Here is a 19,945-nt window from a genome sequence, read left to right on the forward strand (position 1 = left end):
ATTTAAATCTCCTGCCTTGTTTTTTAGTGCGTTGATAATAAGGGAGACTTCGTATGGGTTAGTCGGAGCTAGGAACAGTGTGTTCGGGTAGTTGCCGGTGAGGTAGTCATTTGGTGGGGTATCTGAGCTTGGGATTTTATTGGCAAGGTTTTGTCCTATAGTGGAGAAGAAATCATTGAGTCTGTTTGCTGTTTCTGTTGGTGGGAGTTGGGGTTCATCTGATTTTGCTAATTTTATTTCGCTATTTCGTGATATCTTTTTTGTTCCCAGAATTTCTGATAGGGTTTTCCAGGTCTTTTTTATATCACCTCGTAAGTTGGATAATCTGTTCTCATAATACAATTTTTTTGCCCTTCTTATCAGGCTGGTTAGGATTGACGAGTAACGTTTTGTTTGGTCTCTGGTTATGTGACCCATTCTGTACTGTTTTTCATATTGGTGTTTTGTATTTATGGATTTGAGAATGCTGGGTGTTAGCCAGGGACTGTTCAGTCTCTTAGCTGTCATCTGCTTAGTTTTTTTAGGGCAGTGCTTGTTATAGAGGTATTGAGTCTTTTTTAGAAAATTATTAATACATTCGTCAATATCTGTATTGATTTCTAGCTCAGTGTGCCAATCAATGTTTGCTAATGCTGTTGTGAAGTTATTAATGGCTGCCTCATTGTGAAGTCTGAAGGTGACTTTAGTAGTGTCTTGGGGTAATTTACCAAGAGTTGTTATGAGGAAAGTAGGGTAGTGGTCTGTGGTATTATCTGTAATTAAAGGGGATATGGTGTTGGTCCAGATGTGGTCAAGTAGGGAAACACTAGTCTCTGTAACTCTTGTAGGTTTTGTTACTGTTGGTAGCAACATACAGTTACTCATTGTGTTTGTGAATTCAGTAACGTGTGGGTCCTGGTCTTGCAGGAGATTTATATTGAAGTCACCTGAGAGTAGTAAGTGATCTTTGTTCATGCGTGCATCAGTTATCATACTTCCTAGGTTTTGACTAAATTGGCTAATGTTTGACTGTGGAACTCTGTAGATGTTTATCAATGTGAGAGGTTTTCGTAGGTATTTGGATTTGAATTTGGCTATTATATATTCCCCATGTTCATCTCTTGTGCAAGTATTAGTGATACATTCTAGTTGGTCTGAGTAGTATATGGCTGTGCCACCCCCTTGTTGGTCTGGCCTACAGTTGTGTATGGCTGTGTAACCAGGAATGGTATAGACATCTGTAGTATCAGGCTTTAGCCAGGTTTCAGTTAGTGTAATGATGGACATATTGGCATGTAAGGAATTTAGTAATGCTATGAGGTCATCGTAATGCTTGCTTAAAGATCTGATATTGTAGTTAAAGATAGTTATGTTGTTGTTGGCACTGAGAAGTGCCTTTGATTGTTCTGCAGTGTAGTAATTACAGTAACTGTTTGATTCATTTAAGTCATTAAATAAGAGGTTGGTATCTGGATCAATGCTTGTAATCATAAGATTTGTAGTGAATCTATAGTTAGAATTAAGTATAAAACAAAGTAAATAGTCTTAAGCTAAAAAATAGCACCTGAATTATTTAACAAATGTAAAATAATGAGCTAAGGTAGTAAAATAATGAGCTTTTTTTTTTTTTTTTTTTTTTTTTTTTTAAGCTAAAATAAAGGAGACAATATAAAAGGGACTAGTACAAATAAAGTGATGATCAAATAATGGAGCTTGGGAATATGATAGTAGGTAGTACTATAAAATAAATGAGCTTTGGAATATAATGCAAAATTGTGAACTTGTTCTACTTTAGCACCTGAGAATAGCACCTTGATTATTTTAACAATTGTGAATGTATAAGCTAGGGTAGTTATATAAAGCTAAAATAAAGGAGAAAATATATAAGGGACTAAAATTAAGTAATGGTAAACAAAGTTAAATGGACAGATGGTCACTATGAAATAATATTGGTTTAGGAGTAAGATCTGATTTGTAATATTAGATAAATTGAGCAGTTTATTGCACAATAAAAGTAAAAAAAATGAGGTAGTTGGTACTAGCTAGCAAAAGATAGTTTTGGTACTTGCAAAAAAGTAATTGGAATATACACTAATTGAATATACAATGTAAAGTGACTAAAAAAACAAGTAGTGATAAACAAAATTAAATGGACAGGTAAGAAAAAATGAATATTATTAATTTGGAGTAAGATTTGACTTTTAATTTAAAATTATGAGCAATTAATAGCAGTAAGAAAGTTATAGAGTATTGGAGGTAGTTGGCATTAGCTAGTGATGAAAAATAATAAAAATAATAATGTACAATATGATAGTAACGTACACTATATGCACCACACGTATATATGTATTAAGGGCACTTATTTAATCTGTTACAGAAATGTCAGCTTTTCTAAGGAAGGTAGAGAAATCATGTTCGTTTGAGATGGTATATTGTTGTCCTGTTGATGTTTTCCTTACTAGTATTTTCCCATCTCGCGTGAAACACTGATGTATTTTGTTTTCCTGTTTAAGTTTTCTCAGCCTGAACAGAAGGTTTTGACGTTTTTTTGTTAGACACTCATTTATGTACACTCCATTTTTCATTGTAATTGCTGATTTAATTAGGTCCTTTCTTTTATCGTATGAATGAAGTCGGATCATTATACTGTGTTTACTTCCTGGTTTTCCTAACAAACGTGTTTCTTTGATTTCATTGTTTTGCACGATGACTTGTACGTGGTTCTGTATTATCCTGATAGCAGTTTCTTTGCACTGTGCTTGTGTTATGTCACTAGGAATGTGTGGACTGTTTATTATAACTGCATCAGACAACTTATCTTGTTCAGTTTTGTCGTCTTGGAAATCAAGGTATTCATTTAGTCGAGTGTGCATGTTCAGATTCCAGTCCTTGATTGCTTCTTCAACCTTCATATTTATTGTTGTTATTTGTTCAGTGTGACTGGCTATAGCTGCTTTTAGAGTATTTTCTGTATCAACACTTCCCGATGTAATCTTCTCTTCAAGGTTTTGGATCTTATTCTCGAGGTTGGTTATCTTGGAATCTCGTCGCTCGAGTGCTGCTTTGATATCTTTGATTTCATTTTCTAGAGCAACGATGTAGTCCTTGATATTGTCAGGAATAATCGTACCTGAGTTATCATGGATGAATCCTTTGAAGGGAGTGGAGTTGGAGGGGGAGTCAGCCATGTTTGTTGTTGTTGTTGTTGTTCCTTGGGTGGCGGCGGAGAGAGGGGTTGATGATACACTGGCGTCCTGCTGGGTAGACAAGTTGAGTTCTAGGGTCCTTGCTGTTATTCTTTTATTACTGGTGTTGTGTCTTCTGCGATATCCTTTCATAGTATCACTGAAGTAGATACTGTGTAGCAATGGAGGAGAAGGCTTGTTTTCTCGGAGCTTGGGTTAAGTGGTTGTCTGGCAGCGGAGGCAGTGTTTGGGTTAGCAGGGCTGTCTTCCTTAGATCTTCTAATTTTGTCAAGATTTGGGTTACATTCTTAGTATTCTTGGGTCATGTTGTGGTCTACGTGGGTTCATGTAGTTGAACTTTCACTTAGGCCATCACAAGTTTTGATGGGCGATGTTTTTTTGAGAAAGAAGAGCTGGTAGGATACCGTTGCTGCCGCTGCCGCTGCCGCTGCCTCTGCATGTCACATTTGTCCACTGAATGCATATTGAAGGTGTAATCAATCACAGCTGCAGGTTTTAGAATGGGTTCATTGCTCTCTCTATGCTGCCTGCCACTGTCTGCCATTTCATTAGGGTGAACTGATGACAACAGTGTGACATCTCGTTTGTCATGCCACCGAAATGCCATGATGTCATTGGCAGCAAATGCCTGCACCTCACCTCTACGAGTGCCAGCATCAAACCTGGGCATATGTTTCCGATTTACACGCACTGTGCCACACACATCTGTCATGTTCACTCGCAAAAAATCACTGAGTGAGGGGCTTGTGTACCAGTTATCAGTATATAATATATGCCCCTTACCAAGGTATGGTTCTATCATTGTTCTAACCACATCACCAGAGATGCCCAATAACTTCCTGGTATTTTGCAATGTATAACTTCCAGTGTACACAATAATATCCAATACCAGACCACTGTAACAATCACAAAGCACAAACAACTTTATACCAAAGCGTTTCCTCTTGCTTGGTATGTACTGCTTGAAAGAGTCTTCCTTTGAACAGAATCAAAGACTCGTCAATTACAAGCTTTCTGAATGGATAAAAATACATACTGAATTTCTCTTTCAGATACACAAACACATGCCTAATCTTATATAACCTGTCGTTTCTGTCAGGCCTGGTTTTGTCTGAGAAGTGAAGCATACATAACATTAGCACAAATCGATTCACTGGCATTATATCACTGAAACCTGGGGTTGCAATCAGGCGGTCTGTTGACCAGTATGATTTCACTTTGTGCTTATACACATGTGGCATAAGCATTATTTTGGCAAAGAAAAGATACATGTCAGCCACAGTTGCCTCCTTCCACTGGTGTAGACGTGATTTTGGTGAAAGTATTGTGTTTTCCATCGTGTACTCGTAGTATGTGTTGCTTTCCATGACAATACTTTCGATCAGGGGTTCGTCAAAGAATAACTCGAAACATTCCAGTTCAGTGGCATTTTTCCCAAGTGTACAAGATGGCCGTATTCCACTTTGGCTGTCATCAAACTGGTGGGCATTTGGAACAAAATTGACAGCTTCCTGCCAATCCCAGGTGCGGTCTGCTGGTGGGTACTGGACAATGACAGGTGGTTGTGGTTGTGGAGGCTGGTGTGGTGGGTGGGTGGGGGATGGTGGCCTTTGTTGTAGATCAGCTGAGGCAGCGGCGTGGGTGGCAGCATGGGTGGCAGCATGGCCCACTGCTGGTGCCTCACGGCCGTCACCACCACTACCACCACCATGCACATTTTCCATCCCAATTGCAACACTATCATCATCATTTTCACTGTCTGTTCCTGTTGTACAGCCACGGGATGTACTCTGAGATGTACTCCTTCCCCTTGGAATAGCATATGGCACACTACCAGAGTGCATCTATCATTGTATATACTGACGCTTCACTGGGGAATATTGCACTTTACTATCGCTACTGGAACTGTTTTCAAGAGCTTGTAGTTCATAATCACTATCACTATCATCACAAATGCTCACATCTGAGTCTGGGATTTGGGAAAATAGGAGTTTCCTCTTTGATTCTGGTACAACTGAATGTGAACAAAATGGCCAGCACCAGAGGTGGAAGGCTGAGGGTCATCTGGGTTTTCCTCACTATTATGGTCATTAGTTTCGGTCAAAACCTCACCAAAACCTTGAAACTCATCTTCACTGGCACTTCCATCTGTATTAGAACTGCCACTGGGGAACAAAAGTGTCCCAATTCGCTGAGGAGTGAGGAACTTCTTACCGCGAGGCATGGTGGACATTGTGTACTAAGATGGCGTTCCCACAATGCACCACTGGGTCCCAGATTCTTTTTCTACTGCGCACACCCACCACACAGACCCATTCTCTCACATCTAGGCCTACCAGCCTTTTCCCGCGAGATTTGATGGCGTTAGAATTTATGCGTACAAGTACGTCAAAAACCCCTGCGCGTAAGCCGTACTAGTACGTCCGAAACCCTCAAAGGGTTAAATATGCATTTATTTCATCTAATTCTTTTGTATTTATGTATGTACAGTGGACCCCCGCTTAACGATCACCTCCCAATGCGACCAATTATGTAAGTGTATTTATTTAAGTGCGTTTGTACGTGTATGATTGGGGGTCTGAAATGGACTAATCTACTTCACAATATTCCTTATGGGAACAAATTTGGTCAGTACTCGCACCTGAACATACTTCTGGAATGAAAAAATATCGTTAACCAGGGGTCCACTGTATTTTAGTATTAAGCAGTGTTTAAATTACATATTGTAGTATTAAGCGGTGTTTAAATTATTTTATACAACCCCATCAATGTATAATATTCTCTATAAAGATTACAATGTGGGGTTTACATATTATAGGATATTGTGTGGTTTACATTTTTTTTTTTTTTTTTTCAACAAGTTGGTCGTCTCCTACCGAGGCAGGGTGACCCAAAAAAGAAAGAAAATCCCCAAAAAGAAAATACTTTCATCATCATTCAACACTTTCACCACACTCACACATTATCACTGCTTTTGCAGAGGTGCTCAGAATACAACAGTTTAGAAGCATATACGTATAAAGATACACAACATATCCCTCCAAACTGGTAGACAGCAACCACCCAGGGAGGTACTACCGTCCTGCCAAGTGAGTGTAAAACCAAAGCCTGTAATTGTTTTACATGATGGTAGGATTGCTGGTGTCTTTTGTCTGTCTCATAAATAAGCAAGATTACAGGTACGTCTTGCTACTTCTACTTACACTTAGGTCACACTACACATACATGTACATGTTTATTTATACACACTCATCTGAGTTTTCTTTGATTTTATCTTAATAGTTCTTGGTCTTATTACTTTTCCTTTTATATCCATGGGGAAGTGGAATAAGAATCTTTCCTCCGTAAGCCATGCGTGTTGTAAAAGTCAACTAAAATGCCGGGAACAATGGGCTAGTAACCCCTTTTCCTGTAAAGATTACTAAAAAGAATAAGAATTTACATATTATATAAAACTAATTACAGAGAAGGCCACTATCACACTTAACGTGACTAGGCATTTCGGGCAGACTAAGATTAATTCAAAACTATATTGGTACAGATTAACCCGTAAATGGTCCAAACATATACGTATATACGTTCACTACCCCAGTGCCCCGAATATTTTGAAAAAAAAAAAAAAAATTTTAATGAAAATAAAGAGCACATCCTAGGTAGTAGGTTGGTAGACAGCAACTGCCCAGGGAGGTACTACTGTCCTGCCAAGTGAGTGTAAAACGAAAGCCTGTAATTGCTTTACACGATGGTAGGATTGCTGGTGTCCATTTTTCTGTCTCATGAACATGCAAGGTTTCAGGTACATCTTGCTACTTCTGCTTACACTTAGGTCACACTACACATACATGTACAAGCATATATACACACCCCTCTGGGTTTTCTTCTATTTTCTTACTAGTTCTTGTTCTTGTTTATTTCCTCTTCTCTCCATGGGGAAGTGGAACAGAATTCTTCCTCTGTAAGCTATGCGTGTTGTAAGAGGCAACTAAAATGCCAGGAGCAAGGGGCTAGTAACCCCTTTTGTATGAATTAGTACTAAATTTAAAAAGAGAAACTTTCGTTTTTCTTTTTGGGCCACCCTGCCTTGGTGGGATACAGCCTGTTTGTTGAAAAAAAAAACACATTTTTCAAAGTGTTATAAGATAAAAAGAAAATTAGGGTCAGTACTTACAGAGATACGAGGCCAAGAAGTTTGCACTGGATGCTCATGGGACAGCAACATCGAGTCCTGCTGCTTGCAGAAATGTTGCTGATATACCTTTTTCTCTATTTTTTCATATTATTTTATATAATTTTTATGTTCTGATAATTACAATTTATAGTAGTTCTTTTCGTTTCATAACCAATCTTTGTTCTGATACTAGTATTAGGTACTGAAAGTGTACTCAAATTGCCACAAACACACTGACAGATGGACATTTACACCTGCCTTGGCCATTTACTATTGTCTGGGAATATATCCAAAGTATTTATAGGTCCCAGCAATGTTTTGGATAAGTGGAAGTATATAAGAAGAAGAAGAAGTAGAAGACTACGTAATAATAAGTTTCCTTGAACCATGAAAAAAAAAGCCTCAGCCCACCCCTGACAGTGACATGATAAGATGAGATAACATTAGATAAGAGCTGGCATTTGATGAGCATATGCGAGGGTATGGTGATAAGACTTGATAAGAAAAGATTAGAGGTGACATTTGATGAGCATCGGCATTTGCTTTGTTTTCGCTGGTACACAAACATGTCTGTCTGTCTATTTGTCTGTCAAGCTCCCTGTCTATCTGTTTATCCGTCTAGCTCTCTGTCTCAGAGAGGGTCACAAGACTGCGTCATCACATTTACTCATATCTTCAAGCAGAGTATAGCACTTTGCCTGGATTTTTTGGGTTATCCTAGGTAATTTACACTATGGATACATATATTTATGTGTACCCGTGAGACAAAGATATACAGAGACAGACAGAGATAGACATAGACACAGACAAACAAATGGAGCCAGGCCGCCAGCAGCCGGCCAGCCAGCCAGCCTGCTGAACAAGTATTACATTCCAGAATTGTTTCTCTTTACTTAGGGCATAGGTTATAAGACATTCTGAAAGGGTGTTGCACAAATGCTGCCCACTCTCTTGATTTAATTTAGATTGTACTTAAACTCACTCACTTTTTTTTTTTTTTTAACAAGTCGGCCGTCTCCCACCGAGGCAGGGTGACCCCAAAAAAAAAAAAAGAAAGAAAATCCCCAAAAAGAAAATACTTTCATCATCATTCAACACTTTCACCACACTCGCACATTATCACTGTTTTTGCAGAGTTGCTCAGAATACAACAGTTTAGAAGCATACACATATAAAGATACACAACATATCCCTCCAAACTGCCAATATCCCAAACCCCTCCTTTAAAATGCAGGGATTGTACTTCCCATTTCCAGGACTCAAGTCCGACTATATGAAAATAACCGGTTTCCCTGAATCCCTTCACTAAATATTACCCTGCTCACACTCCAACAGATCGTCAGGTCCCAAGTACCATTCGTCTCCATTCACTCCTATCTAACACGCTCACGCACGCTTGCTGGAAGTCCAAGCCCCTTGCCCACAAAACCTCCTTTACCCCCTCTCTCCAACCCTTTCGAGGACGACCCCTACCCCGCCTTCCTTCCCCTATAGATTTATATGCTTTCCATGTCATTCTACTTTGATCCATTCTCTCTAAATGACCAAACCACCTCAACAACCCCTCTTCTGCCCTCTGACTAATACTTTTATTAACTCCACACCTTTTCCTAATTTCCACACTCCGAATTTTCTGCATAATATTTACATCACACATTGCCCTTAAACAGGACATCTCCACTGCCTCCAACCATCTCCTCGCTGCTGCATTTACCACCCAAGCTTCACACCCATATAAGAGTGTTGGTACTACTATACTTTCATACATTCCTTTCTTTGCCTCCATAGATAACGTTTTTTGACTCCACATATACCTCAACGCACCACTCACCTTTTTTCCCTCATCAGTTCTATGATTAACCTCATCCTTCATAAATCCATCCGCCGACACGTCAACTCCCAAGTATCTGAAAACATTCACTTCTTCCATACTCCTCCTCCCCAATTTGATATCCAATTTTTCTTTATCTGAATCATTTGACACCCTCATCACCTTACTCTTTTCTATGTTCACTTTCAACTTTCTACCTTTACACACATTCCCAAACTCATCCACTAACCTTTGCAATTTTTCTTTAGAATCTCCCATAAGCACAGTATCATCAGCAAAAAGTAACTGTGTCAATTCCCATTTTGAATTTGATTCCCCAAAATTTAATCCCACCCCTCTCCCGAACACCCTAGCATTTACTTCCTTTACAACCCCATCCATAAATATATTAAACAACCATGGTGACATTACACATCCCTGTCTAAGACCTACTTTTACCGGGAAGTAGTCTCCCTCTCTTCTACACACCCTAACCTGAGCCTCACTATCCTCATAAAAACTCTTTACAGCATTTAATAACTTACCACCTATTCCATATACTTGCAACATCTGCCACATTGCTCCTCTATCCACTCTATCATATTTTTTTTTTTTTTTTTTTTTTCAACAAGTTGGTCGTCTCCCACCGAGGCAGGGTGACCCAAAAAAGAAAGAAAATCCCCAAAAAGAAAATACTTTCATCATTCAACACTTTCACCACACTCACACATTATCACTGCTTTTGCAGAGGTGCTCAGAATACAACAGTTCAGAAGCATATACGTATAAAGATACACAACATATCCCTCCAAACTGCCAATATCCCAAACCCCTCTTTTAAAGTGCAGGCATTGTACTTCCCATTTCCAGGACTCAAGTCCGACTATAAGAAAATAACCGGTTTCCCTGAATCCCTTCACTAAATATTACCCTGCTCACACTCCAACAGATCGTCAGGTCCCAAGTATCATTCGTCTCCATTCACTCCTATCTAACACGCTCATGCACGCTTGCTGGAAGTCCAAGCCCCTCGCCCACAAAACCTCCTTTACCCCCTCTTTCCAACCCTTTCAAGGACGACCCCTACCCCTCTTTCCTTCCCCTATAGATTTATATGCTTTCCATGTCATTCTACTTTGATCCATTCTCTCTAAATGACCAAACCACCTCAACAACCCCTCTTCTGCCCTCTGACTAATGCTTTTATTAACTCCACACCTTCTCCTAATTTCCACACTCCAAATTTTCTGCATAATATTTACACCACACATTGCCCTTAGACAGGACATCTCCACTGCCTCCAACCGTCTCCTTGCTGCTGCATTTACCACCCAAGCTTCACATCCATATAAGAGTGTTGGTACTACTATACTTTCATACATTCCCTTCTTTGCCTCCATAGATAACGTTTTTTGACTCCACATATACCTCAACGCACCACTCACCTTTTTTCCCTCATCAATTCTATGATTAACCTCATCCTTCATAAATCCATCCGCCGACACGTCAACTCCCAAGTATCTGAAAACATTCACTTCTTCCATACTCCTCCTCCCCAATTTGATATCCAATTTTTCTTTATCTAAATCATTTGATACCCTCATCACCTTACTCTTTTCTATGTTTACTTTCAACTTTCTACCTTTACACACATTCTCAAACTCATCCACTAACCTTTGCAATTTTTCTTTAGAATCTCCCATAAGCACAGTATCATCAGCAAAAAGTAACTGTGTCAATTCCCATTTTGAATTTGATTCCCCATAATTTAATCCCACCCCTCTCCCGAACACCCTAGCATTTACTTCTTTTACAACCCCATCTATAAATATATTAAACAACCATGGTGACATTACACATCCCTGTCTAAGACCTACTTTTACCGGGAAGTATTCTCCCTCTCTTCTACACACCCTAACCTGAGCCTCACTATCCTCATAAAAGCTCTTTACAGCATTTAGTAACTTACCACCTATTCCATAAACTTGTAACATCTGCCACATTGCTCCTCTATCCACTCTATCATATGCCTTTTCTAAATCCATAAATGCAATAAAAACTTCCCTACCTTTATCTAAATACTGTTCACATATATGCTTCAATCTAAACACTTGATCTACACATTCCCTACCCACTCTGAAACCTCCTTGCTCATCCGCAATCCTACATTCTGTCTTACCTCTAATTCTTTCAATTATAACCCTACCGTACACTTTTCCTGGTATACTCAGTAAACTTATTCCTCTATAATTTTTACAGTCTCTTTTGTCCCCTTTCCCTTTATATAAAGGGACTATACATGCTATACAGACTATACAGACTTACTGTGGAGATTTAAGCCTTTTCCAATCCCCCTCAGTATAGCCAAAATAGTTGATGATTTCATGCTTAGTTAATTAATTTATACTCAAGTCTTACCCTTACAACTTACCAAAGTATGCCATCAATGCAAATATCACTTGGAAGAAGTGAATACCACTAACTGAAGGAATTCATAATATTTGTTAAACAATACTGAAATAATTGACATCAGTATATAAAGGTGTATTAGAACAAATGGAAGATAAACCATATTTATTTATTTAATGTCTTTGCAAACAGTACATTGAGATTGTGTATATACAATAGTGGGTTGCAATGCAAAGAGAGCCTCTATTATGCCTAGGCATTATGGGCCAACTTAACATTATTGGCTTACATTCTACTTAATACTAAGGAGTAGTATATCATAGTTGTACAGTAGGAAAGTAATTGTTTCACAGTTGTACAGTAGAATATTAATTATAAATGAATCAAAATTTGTATAATACAAAGATATACGTATTTATATTTTAAAATGCTTTTGTGAAAAACAATGATTCAATTATATTCCTGTCAACAATGGATAAAAGGTTCAATGTGATTGTTATGATGTGGTAGTACATAGGTGAGTAAATGTGTACTGAGTATTTAGCATTTAGTCTAGGGTGATTAAGTGGCTTTTGAGGAGAGTCTTAAATTGATTTTCAGACTGGGTTACTTTAATATTTTCTGGTAATGAATTCCATATTTTGGGGCCCTTTATGTGCATAGAGTTTTTACAGTGTGATATGGACACGAGATCTGTGTCTTGAGAATGTTGGATACAAATAAAACTGATGTTGCATGCAAAGAGTATGTACCTTTAATCGTAGCATGTGAACACACTCATAAAAGGCTACCTCCCAACAAGCGAACCAGGTTGCTAAGGGTTTGATGATTTGGAGGCCCCATCGTCAAATCAGCATCTAGGTTCAGCCAATCATATTGTGGAACTGGCAATTATGGATGTGATGTGGACACCACTCACATTCTCACCCTTGTCATTTTCACCCAGCTGCTGGTTGAACACGGTTGTCCAGTCTGTCTCCAGGCTGTTTCTTTGCCTTGCCTTAACCATGTTGTACACATTCATTTCCATCTGTATATAGTGTACATGGAAACATAAACACATATGCAGTTTAATGTGATCCTTTATTGACAACGTTTCGCCCACACAGTGGGCTTTTTCAAGTCACAAACAAATCTTCCTGGGGTGGAAGGTATGTGAGTATTTATAGTCAGGTTCAGAATGTTGAGGTCAGGTGGAGAATGCTGCATCTAATGATCTACCAGGTGGGGTTATCGAGTCTAAAATCTTGGGTAGCTTGGCAGGGGTATTGGACAAGTTGTGAGCAGACCTTCTGCAGTGTTCTATGTTCTTATGTGGGATAGCGATGAAAAAGTTTCTTGGCAAGTGGTTCAGCTATGTTATAGAAGCCATTGTTCTGGTTGAAATTGTTGGTTATAGAGATAAGTGATGATTCCAGGATTCTTCGGTATTGAGTGCTGTCTTCTGTGGCGATAAGTCTTGAGTTTCTGTTGTTAATTAAATGGTTGTGTGAATTGCGATGTTGTACACAGGCATTCCTTGTATCGTCAGTCCTGCTTGCGTATTGGTGTTCTGAAATACGTGTTTGGAGGTCTCTTGATGTTTCACCCACGTATAATTTGTTGCAGTCATTACAAGGGATTATGTATACCCCTGCAGAGGATGGAAGCTTGTCCTGTCTACTACTGGTGATGTCCTTGATGGTCGTGGTTGTGGAGGTAGATACTTGGAATGATGTATTGGAAAAGATGTTGGAAACATGTTTGGCAATGGAGTTGGTGGGGAGGACTATGTATCTCTTCTCGGCAGTGTCTTCTCTGGGTGTGTTGAAGATGTTTAATGCCCGCCGTCTGCAGTCTCTGATGAAGTGACGAGGATAGTCATTTTCACAATTTGTCCAATACCCCCTGCCAAGCTACCCAAGATTTTAGACTCTATAACCCCACCCGGTAGATCATCAGATGCAGCATTCTCCACCTGACCTCAACATTCTGAACCTGACTATAAATACTCATGTACCTTCCACCCCAGGTAGATCTGTTTGTGACTTGAAAAAGCCCACTGTGTGGGCGAAACATTGTCAATAAAGGATCACATTAAACTGCATGTGTGTTTGTTTCCATTGTGTCGGTATTTTATACCATTTATTTTCATAGTGTACATACTTGTAAATACCTATAATTGCACTTGTTGAAGGAAAATATAATTCAAAGTCATTCTCACATGTACTCATAAATACAGTTATTATACATAATGTAAATTACCTAGTATAACCCAAAAATTCCAGGCCAAGTCCTATACAGTGTTTGTAGATATAAGACATAAATAAACATGACACAAATAATAGCAGAAATCAGGGAGCAGCCCATACACCACAAACCAACAGGTTTACTAGCCGCTCCCTGAGACAGAGACAAGCAGATGGAAAGACAGACACACAGGCAGACAGAAAGACAGGTAAGCAGAACTAGACAGACAGATAGATGTACAAATAGACAGATAGATGTACAGATATACAGATAGATGTACAGATAGACAGACTGACAAACAGACATACAGAGATGTGTTTGTGTGCAAGAGTAAAAACATATAAAGACAAGGTTCCCACTCCAGCAGCGCATATTCGTCAAATGTCACTTGTTATCTGTCGCCTGTCATAACACCATTATCCAAGGAGTTCATATTATACTCCAGGCACACACAGAAGAGAGAAAGACAGATAACCTGAACCAGACGGACAGATAAGGAGAGCTAGGCACACAGACAGACAGACAGGCAGACAGATAGTCAGACAGACAGACATACAAAGACATGTTTGTGTGCAAGAGTAAAAATATATAAAGGCAAAGTTCCCTCCAGCAGGGCACATTCATCAAATGTCACTTATCGGACCCTTGTCATAACACCATTCTTCAAGGAGTATCATACTCCAGCATGTCTAAAACATTGCTGGGGCCTATAAATACTTTGTATATATTTCTAGACAATAGTAAATGACCAGGGCAGGTGAAAATGTTCACCTGTCAGTGTGATTGTTACAATTTGAGTACTATTTCAGTACATAATATTAGTGTCAGAACAAAGATTGGTTATGAAATCACAAGAACTATTATAAATTGTAATTATCAGAACATAAAAGTTATATAAACTAAAAAACGAGAGAAAAAAAGGTAAATTGGCAACACTTCTGCAAGAGGCATGACTGGATGTTGCCGTCAGGTGAGCATCCAGAGCAAACTTCGTGGTCTTATATCTCGGTAAGTACTGGTCCTAAATTTTTTTTTGGGTGTTACACCACACAGAAAATAGCCCTCTTTAATTTAAAAATAAAGCACAATTTTTTTATTTTTCAAAATATTCAGAGCGCCACGCAAGTGAACGTAGATCTATGTTTGGAAGAGTTTAAGGGTTAAGTATTTATGAGAATACATTGGTCATTGCAGAAGCAAATTGATAATGGAGATGTAAATTTGATGTTAGAAATGGAATGTGTTTAGACTCTGAATAATCAGTGCTGTGTAAATAAACCAAACTCTTCTCCAAGGTGATGTTAATCTTTTCAGGGTCGGTGCCATACTTGTACGGCTTGAGAGCCAGGGTCGGTGCTGTACTTGTACGCATAAATTCTAGTGCCTTCAAATCTAGCAAGAAAAAGCTGGTAGGCCTACATATGAAAGAATGGGTCTGTGTGGTCAGTCTGCACAGTATAAAAAAATTCTGCAGCACAGTGCATAATGAGAAAAAAACTCCGACCATGTTTTTGGTTTAAAACAGCGACTTTGCAGTGTATTTTCATATGGTATTTATGGTTGTATTCTCATTTTCTTGGTCTCGTTTGATAGAATGGAAGATATGTTACAGAAATGGAGATGATTTTGATTGGTTTCACGATGAAAAGTACCTTGAAATTGATCTCAAAGAATCAGAAATGTCTAATATTTGCCGATGTTCAAGAGTAAACAAATCACGCCACGCATCCAGTACACGTCAACTGGTGAGTCTGATATTATTTATACCATTTTTACAATAATGCAGTAGTCTGCACAACAGTAAATCTTTTATTTTTTGTGAGAATAAAAAGTCAGAATGGAAAGCAAGAGTAATATAAGTGGGTCCTGGAGACATGACTAGTGAACAGAGAAAATATTATTTTAGTGCCAAGAATGTCTGTCTTGTTTATTCTGACCCTGTTTTGAAATTGACATCATTTGAAATTTGTGTGAAATTGGCCAAACTGCCAATTTCTGACTATTGGGTAGTTGAAATCAGTAAACGAGCGGTTTCTTGTACTCAATAGAAAAAATGGAGTTCTAGCGAAATAGTTATGATTTTAGTGGACTGGAACACTGGAATTGGCTGAAAATAGGGCTCAAAGTGGACAGAATCACCGATGCGTATACATCGTCGAGAGCATAATTCTGTAAGTTTTCCATTAAATTTCATACTTATGATATTGTTACCATTGGGAAAAGATTCTCTATTCAAGTTTTGAGTCTCTAGTTTAGATTGTCGACCCTTAGTCTGGTTAACGGCTTGCTGAACACTGAGTCGTATTGGGACTTTAGTATCTCACTCATTTCTTTGCTGTCATTGTGTAGGTCACATCTCATCTAAGCAGGGGCCCAATACTGATTATTTCATAAGAATTTTTTTTTTTTTTGTTCAATGTGTCTTTTCTCTAATGAATTTTAAAAAACTATCTTTATTATTACATTTATATTCTTCCAGACCTTTCCTTCCCTTTCTATACCTGGAGAGGGTTTTGGGGGCCAACGCCCCCGTGGCTTGGTCTGTGACCAGGTCTTGCGGTGGATCAGGGGCCTAATCAACCAGGCTGTTACTGTTTGCGACACACAAGCCAATGTACAAACCACAATCTGGCTGGTCAGGTACTGATTTTAGTTGACTGTTCAGCACCTTCTTGAAGACAGCCAGGGGTCTATTGGTAATGCCCCTTATGTATGCTGGGAGGCAGTTGAACAGTCTTGGGCCCCTGACACTTACTGTGTTTTCTCTTATGTACTCGTGGCACCACTGCTTTTCATAGGGGGATGTTGCATCGCCTGCCAAGTTTTTTGCTCTTGTAGGGATTGACTTTCTTATGCGAATTTGGGACTTGTCCCAAATATCTTATGCTAGCTGCACCTGCTGTTCTAATTCTGTGCTATATAACTATCTTCTAGTTTGGTTTTGTACTCTATTAAACCTTTAATTTCTTTCTTAATATGATCCTTATTTCTAGTCAGTTCCTGATCTATTATCTCTCTCTTCTTCATTACTTCAGTGTGTTCACTTAATGTCTTCTGCATTTTCTGTAAAGAAACCTTTAAAATTTCTGTTTATGTCTTAAAGTTGCATTTGCCTTATTTAACTTTTCTGTTCAGCTTTTTTGCCTTACCTGATTTTGTTCAGTTTTAGTCATTCTCCTCATCTATCCAGTGGTTTTCTTGTCTGTATAATCATAGCTATTCTTAGTGTGTGTACCCTCTACTATATTGTATGTAAACAAATATGCCACTGTACTGGTGTGTTACTCTGTTCTTCATTAGTATTTTGAATGTTATTCTTAATCCACATAGAACACTATTCCCAACTCTGCAAAACAGGTATAGTCCTTTTCTTCCTGGATAAGGTGTCTGTCTGTTCTGCTTGGCATCGCTCGTGCGTGCGTGCATGCGTGTGCATGTGCGTGTGCGTGCGTGCGTGTGCGTGCGTGTGTGTGCGTGCATGCGTGCGTGCGTGCGTGCATGTGTGTGTGTGTGTGTGTGTGTGTGTAAGAGAGTTGTATGGGAGAGAGAAAATGCTTGAGAGTGTGAATGAGAGAGAGAGAGTGTGTGAATTGATGTCATATTTTTTGCCATGTCAGGTTGCCTTTTGCTGGGAGTGAATGCAAGAATGGTAAAAATGAGAAGAGGAGTGAGTAGGGGCTCATCTGAGTGCAGTACTGTACTCTATTTATTTTAAAGTTCAGTTTAAAAATAAATGAAATTAGATTTGAAATGCTATTATGGTTTTGGACTGCATCTGTGATCATAACATGGGTATTTATTGGAAAATAGATACCAAGTTCCAGACACTCAAGTAACGAACAGTTTTCTGGCACTCACAGGGGACTTAAGTGGGGGGCCCAGTGTGTACAGATAAATAAAATGTAGTGTCCATGCAGTGGATTTGCTGGGCTAATCTGCTTACACTAATTACACTAATGTTTTAATTGACTTTGCTTGTGTGTAGAGTTCTTTACTTTCTTATAACTGTTTCTAATCCTCAGAGCCTGTATGTGCTATTGGTCTTGGTGTGTGTGCATTATTATCAGCAGTAAAGGGAAATCCTCAGCAGTGGGTATTCAGAGACATTGCACTAACTGGGGTAAGAATCATTACATTCATTTTTGACTATTTTCTGAATTCCCATAATAAAATTATTGCTAAGACTACTCTCTAAGCTTTTACTTATAATTTTCTGAAATGATGCATGTATGTCCATGTACGTAGTGTTTCCACTACTGTTTTTATCACTGTCATCATTATAGAGTAGTTTTAACTGTACTTTTCTAATAACTAGTAATGTAATAATTACATTCTTCTTTACCAATTAAAAACAAGCACATGGGCTGAGTGCCTGCATCTGTTCTTTTGCAACTCCCACTTTCTCTTGTGGAGTTGGGTGATCTATTGTTATTTTTATATTAAAAACAAGCAGTAAACCCATATGGGTCATTCATTAGTGAAGGATCCATTGTCAGTCTCACTAGTGCATGTCCATACATACCATTCCTTTCACTTTGCTGATAAGCCATGGCATAGCCATGTAAATTTTTAAGTATTAAGTAGTTTTAGTGCTAGTTTTAAGTCTGCCACAAATGATGCACATGCTAGGAGCTGTCTATAACATTGTAACAGTTGTGTATATGGTAAATTCTTCAGAAATTATGTACAGTGTAGTAAATTCTTGATTTAATGGATCTCAGAAATATAGGACAAAGTCTGCAAAATCACTTGATTGTGAAACAAAGTTTATTGGTTACAGAATTGTCCATTAGTGTTATAATTACAAGGTGGCCTAGGCAGAATTTTAATTTGGGAAGTCTTAAAAATCTTAAGATGCTGAAAAAAATCAAAGAAGTTATTTTCAAAACATGTTTCTAGCATGTATGTGAAATTTCTTAAACTATAATGCTTTCATGGTCATGAAAGCATGATGGTTTAGCCCTTTCAGTGTCAGGACCTCTGATATTAAAATTGCTGGCACTGTCAGCACATTTTTCTGGTAGTAATGAAATAAAGAAAAGATTTTTCCCATCAGTACTTACTGAGATATGAAAGCATGAAGTCGAAGGTTAATGACCCACTGATGGCAATATTGGTGATTGCTGTGCTCTATATTTTTTTCCTCTTTTTGCAGGTTTTTGAGGTTTTCTAATTTTTTTACATTTTCCGGTTACTGTTGTGGTCTGAGAGACCCATATGCACAACTTACATATGGCCACCCATTGTACACTTTCACTAACAGTGTCATCGATACATTGTTACAAAACATGTATACACAACAATGTAAATACACACACAGGTCCAAATGTTTTGCATTACTACTGTTCACACATTTATTTACAGTGGACCCTCGGTTATTGGCCATTCTGAATATCGGCCAATTTGGTTTTCACCCACTTTTTTGACCAAAATTCTATCCCGGGTATTGGCCGTTATTTTGGAGATTAGCCGTATTGGACATGTAATAAATCACTCTTGAGCACATTAAATGTCTTGTTTTAGGTTAATATAGACATTTTCATTAATCCATCTATGATATTTTCTTCAAAAATATAAAAGAAACATGTTACATAGTATATAAAAACATGCAATGTTTATATGCAATGTATGTTTAATAATAATCACTCTTGGGCACGTTGTCTTATTTTAGGTCAATATAGATATTTTCATTAATCCATCTATGATATTTTCTTCAAAATTATATAAGAAACACATTACATAGTATATAAAAACATGCAATGTTTATATGTGCTGCTTTTTTTTTTTTCTTCTTCCAACAAGTTGGTCGTCTCCCACCAATGCAGGGTGACCCAAAAAGAAAGAAAATTTCCAAAAAGAAAATACTTTCATCATCATTCAACACTTTCACCTCACTCATACATAATCACTGTTTTTGCAGAGGCACCCAGATACAACAGTTTAGAAGCATGTATAAAGATATACTATAACATATCCTTCCAAACTGGCAATATCCCAAACCCCTCCTTTAAAGTGCAGGTATTGTACTTCCCATTTCCAGTACTCAAGTCCAGCTATATAAAAATAACTAGTTTCCCTGAATCCCTTCACTAAATATTACCCTGCTCACACTCCAACAGCTCGTCAGGTCCCAAAAACCATTCG

General features: G+C 38.3%; 1 protein-coding gene across 2 annotated transcripts in view; it reads left to right on the forward strand.

Annotated features, from left to right (window-relative positions):
- LOC128696143 (glutamine amidotransferase-like class 1 domain-containing protein 1) overlaps nt 1-19,945 on the forward strand; it is a 108,056-nt gene that overhangs the window by 42,554 nt on the left and 45,557 nt on the right. Inside the window, exon 5 of one of the 2 annotated variants that reach the window (XM_053787265.2) lies at nt 13,212-13,595. In XM_053787265.2, coding sequence (XP_053643240.1) covers nt 13,212-13,423 — 212 coding nt within the window. In that variant the 3' untranslated portion in view covers nt 13,424-13,595. Of the gene's footprint in view, nt 1-13,211; nt 13,596-17,823; nt 17,922-19,945 lie in introns of those variants that run through there. The other variant, XM_070094842.1, reaches the window with a different exon arrangement.

Source organism: Cherax quadricarinatus, chromosome 48 (assembly GCF_038502225.1).
Source record: "Cherax quadricarinatus isolate ZL_2023a chromosome 48, ASM3850222v1, whole genome shotgun sequence".
Taxonomy (NCBI): domain Eukaryota; kingdom Metazoa; phylum Arthropoda; class Malacostraca; order Decapoda; family Parastacidae; genus Cherax; species Cherax quadricarinatus.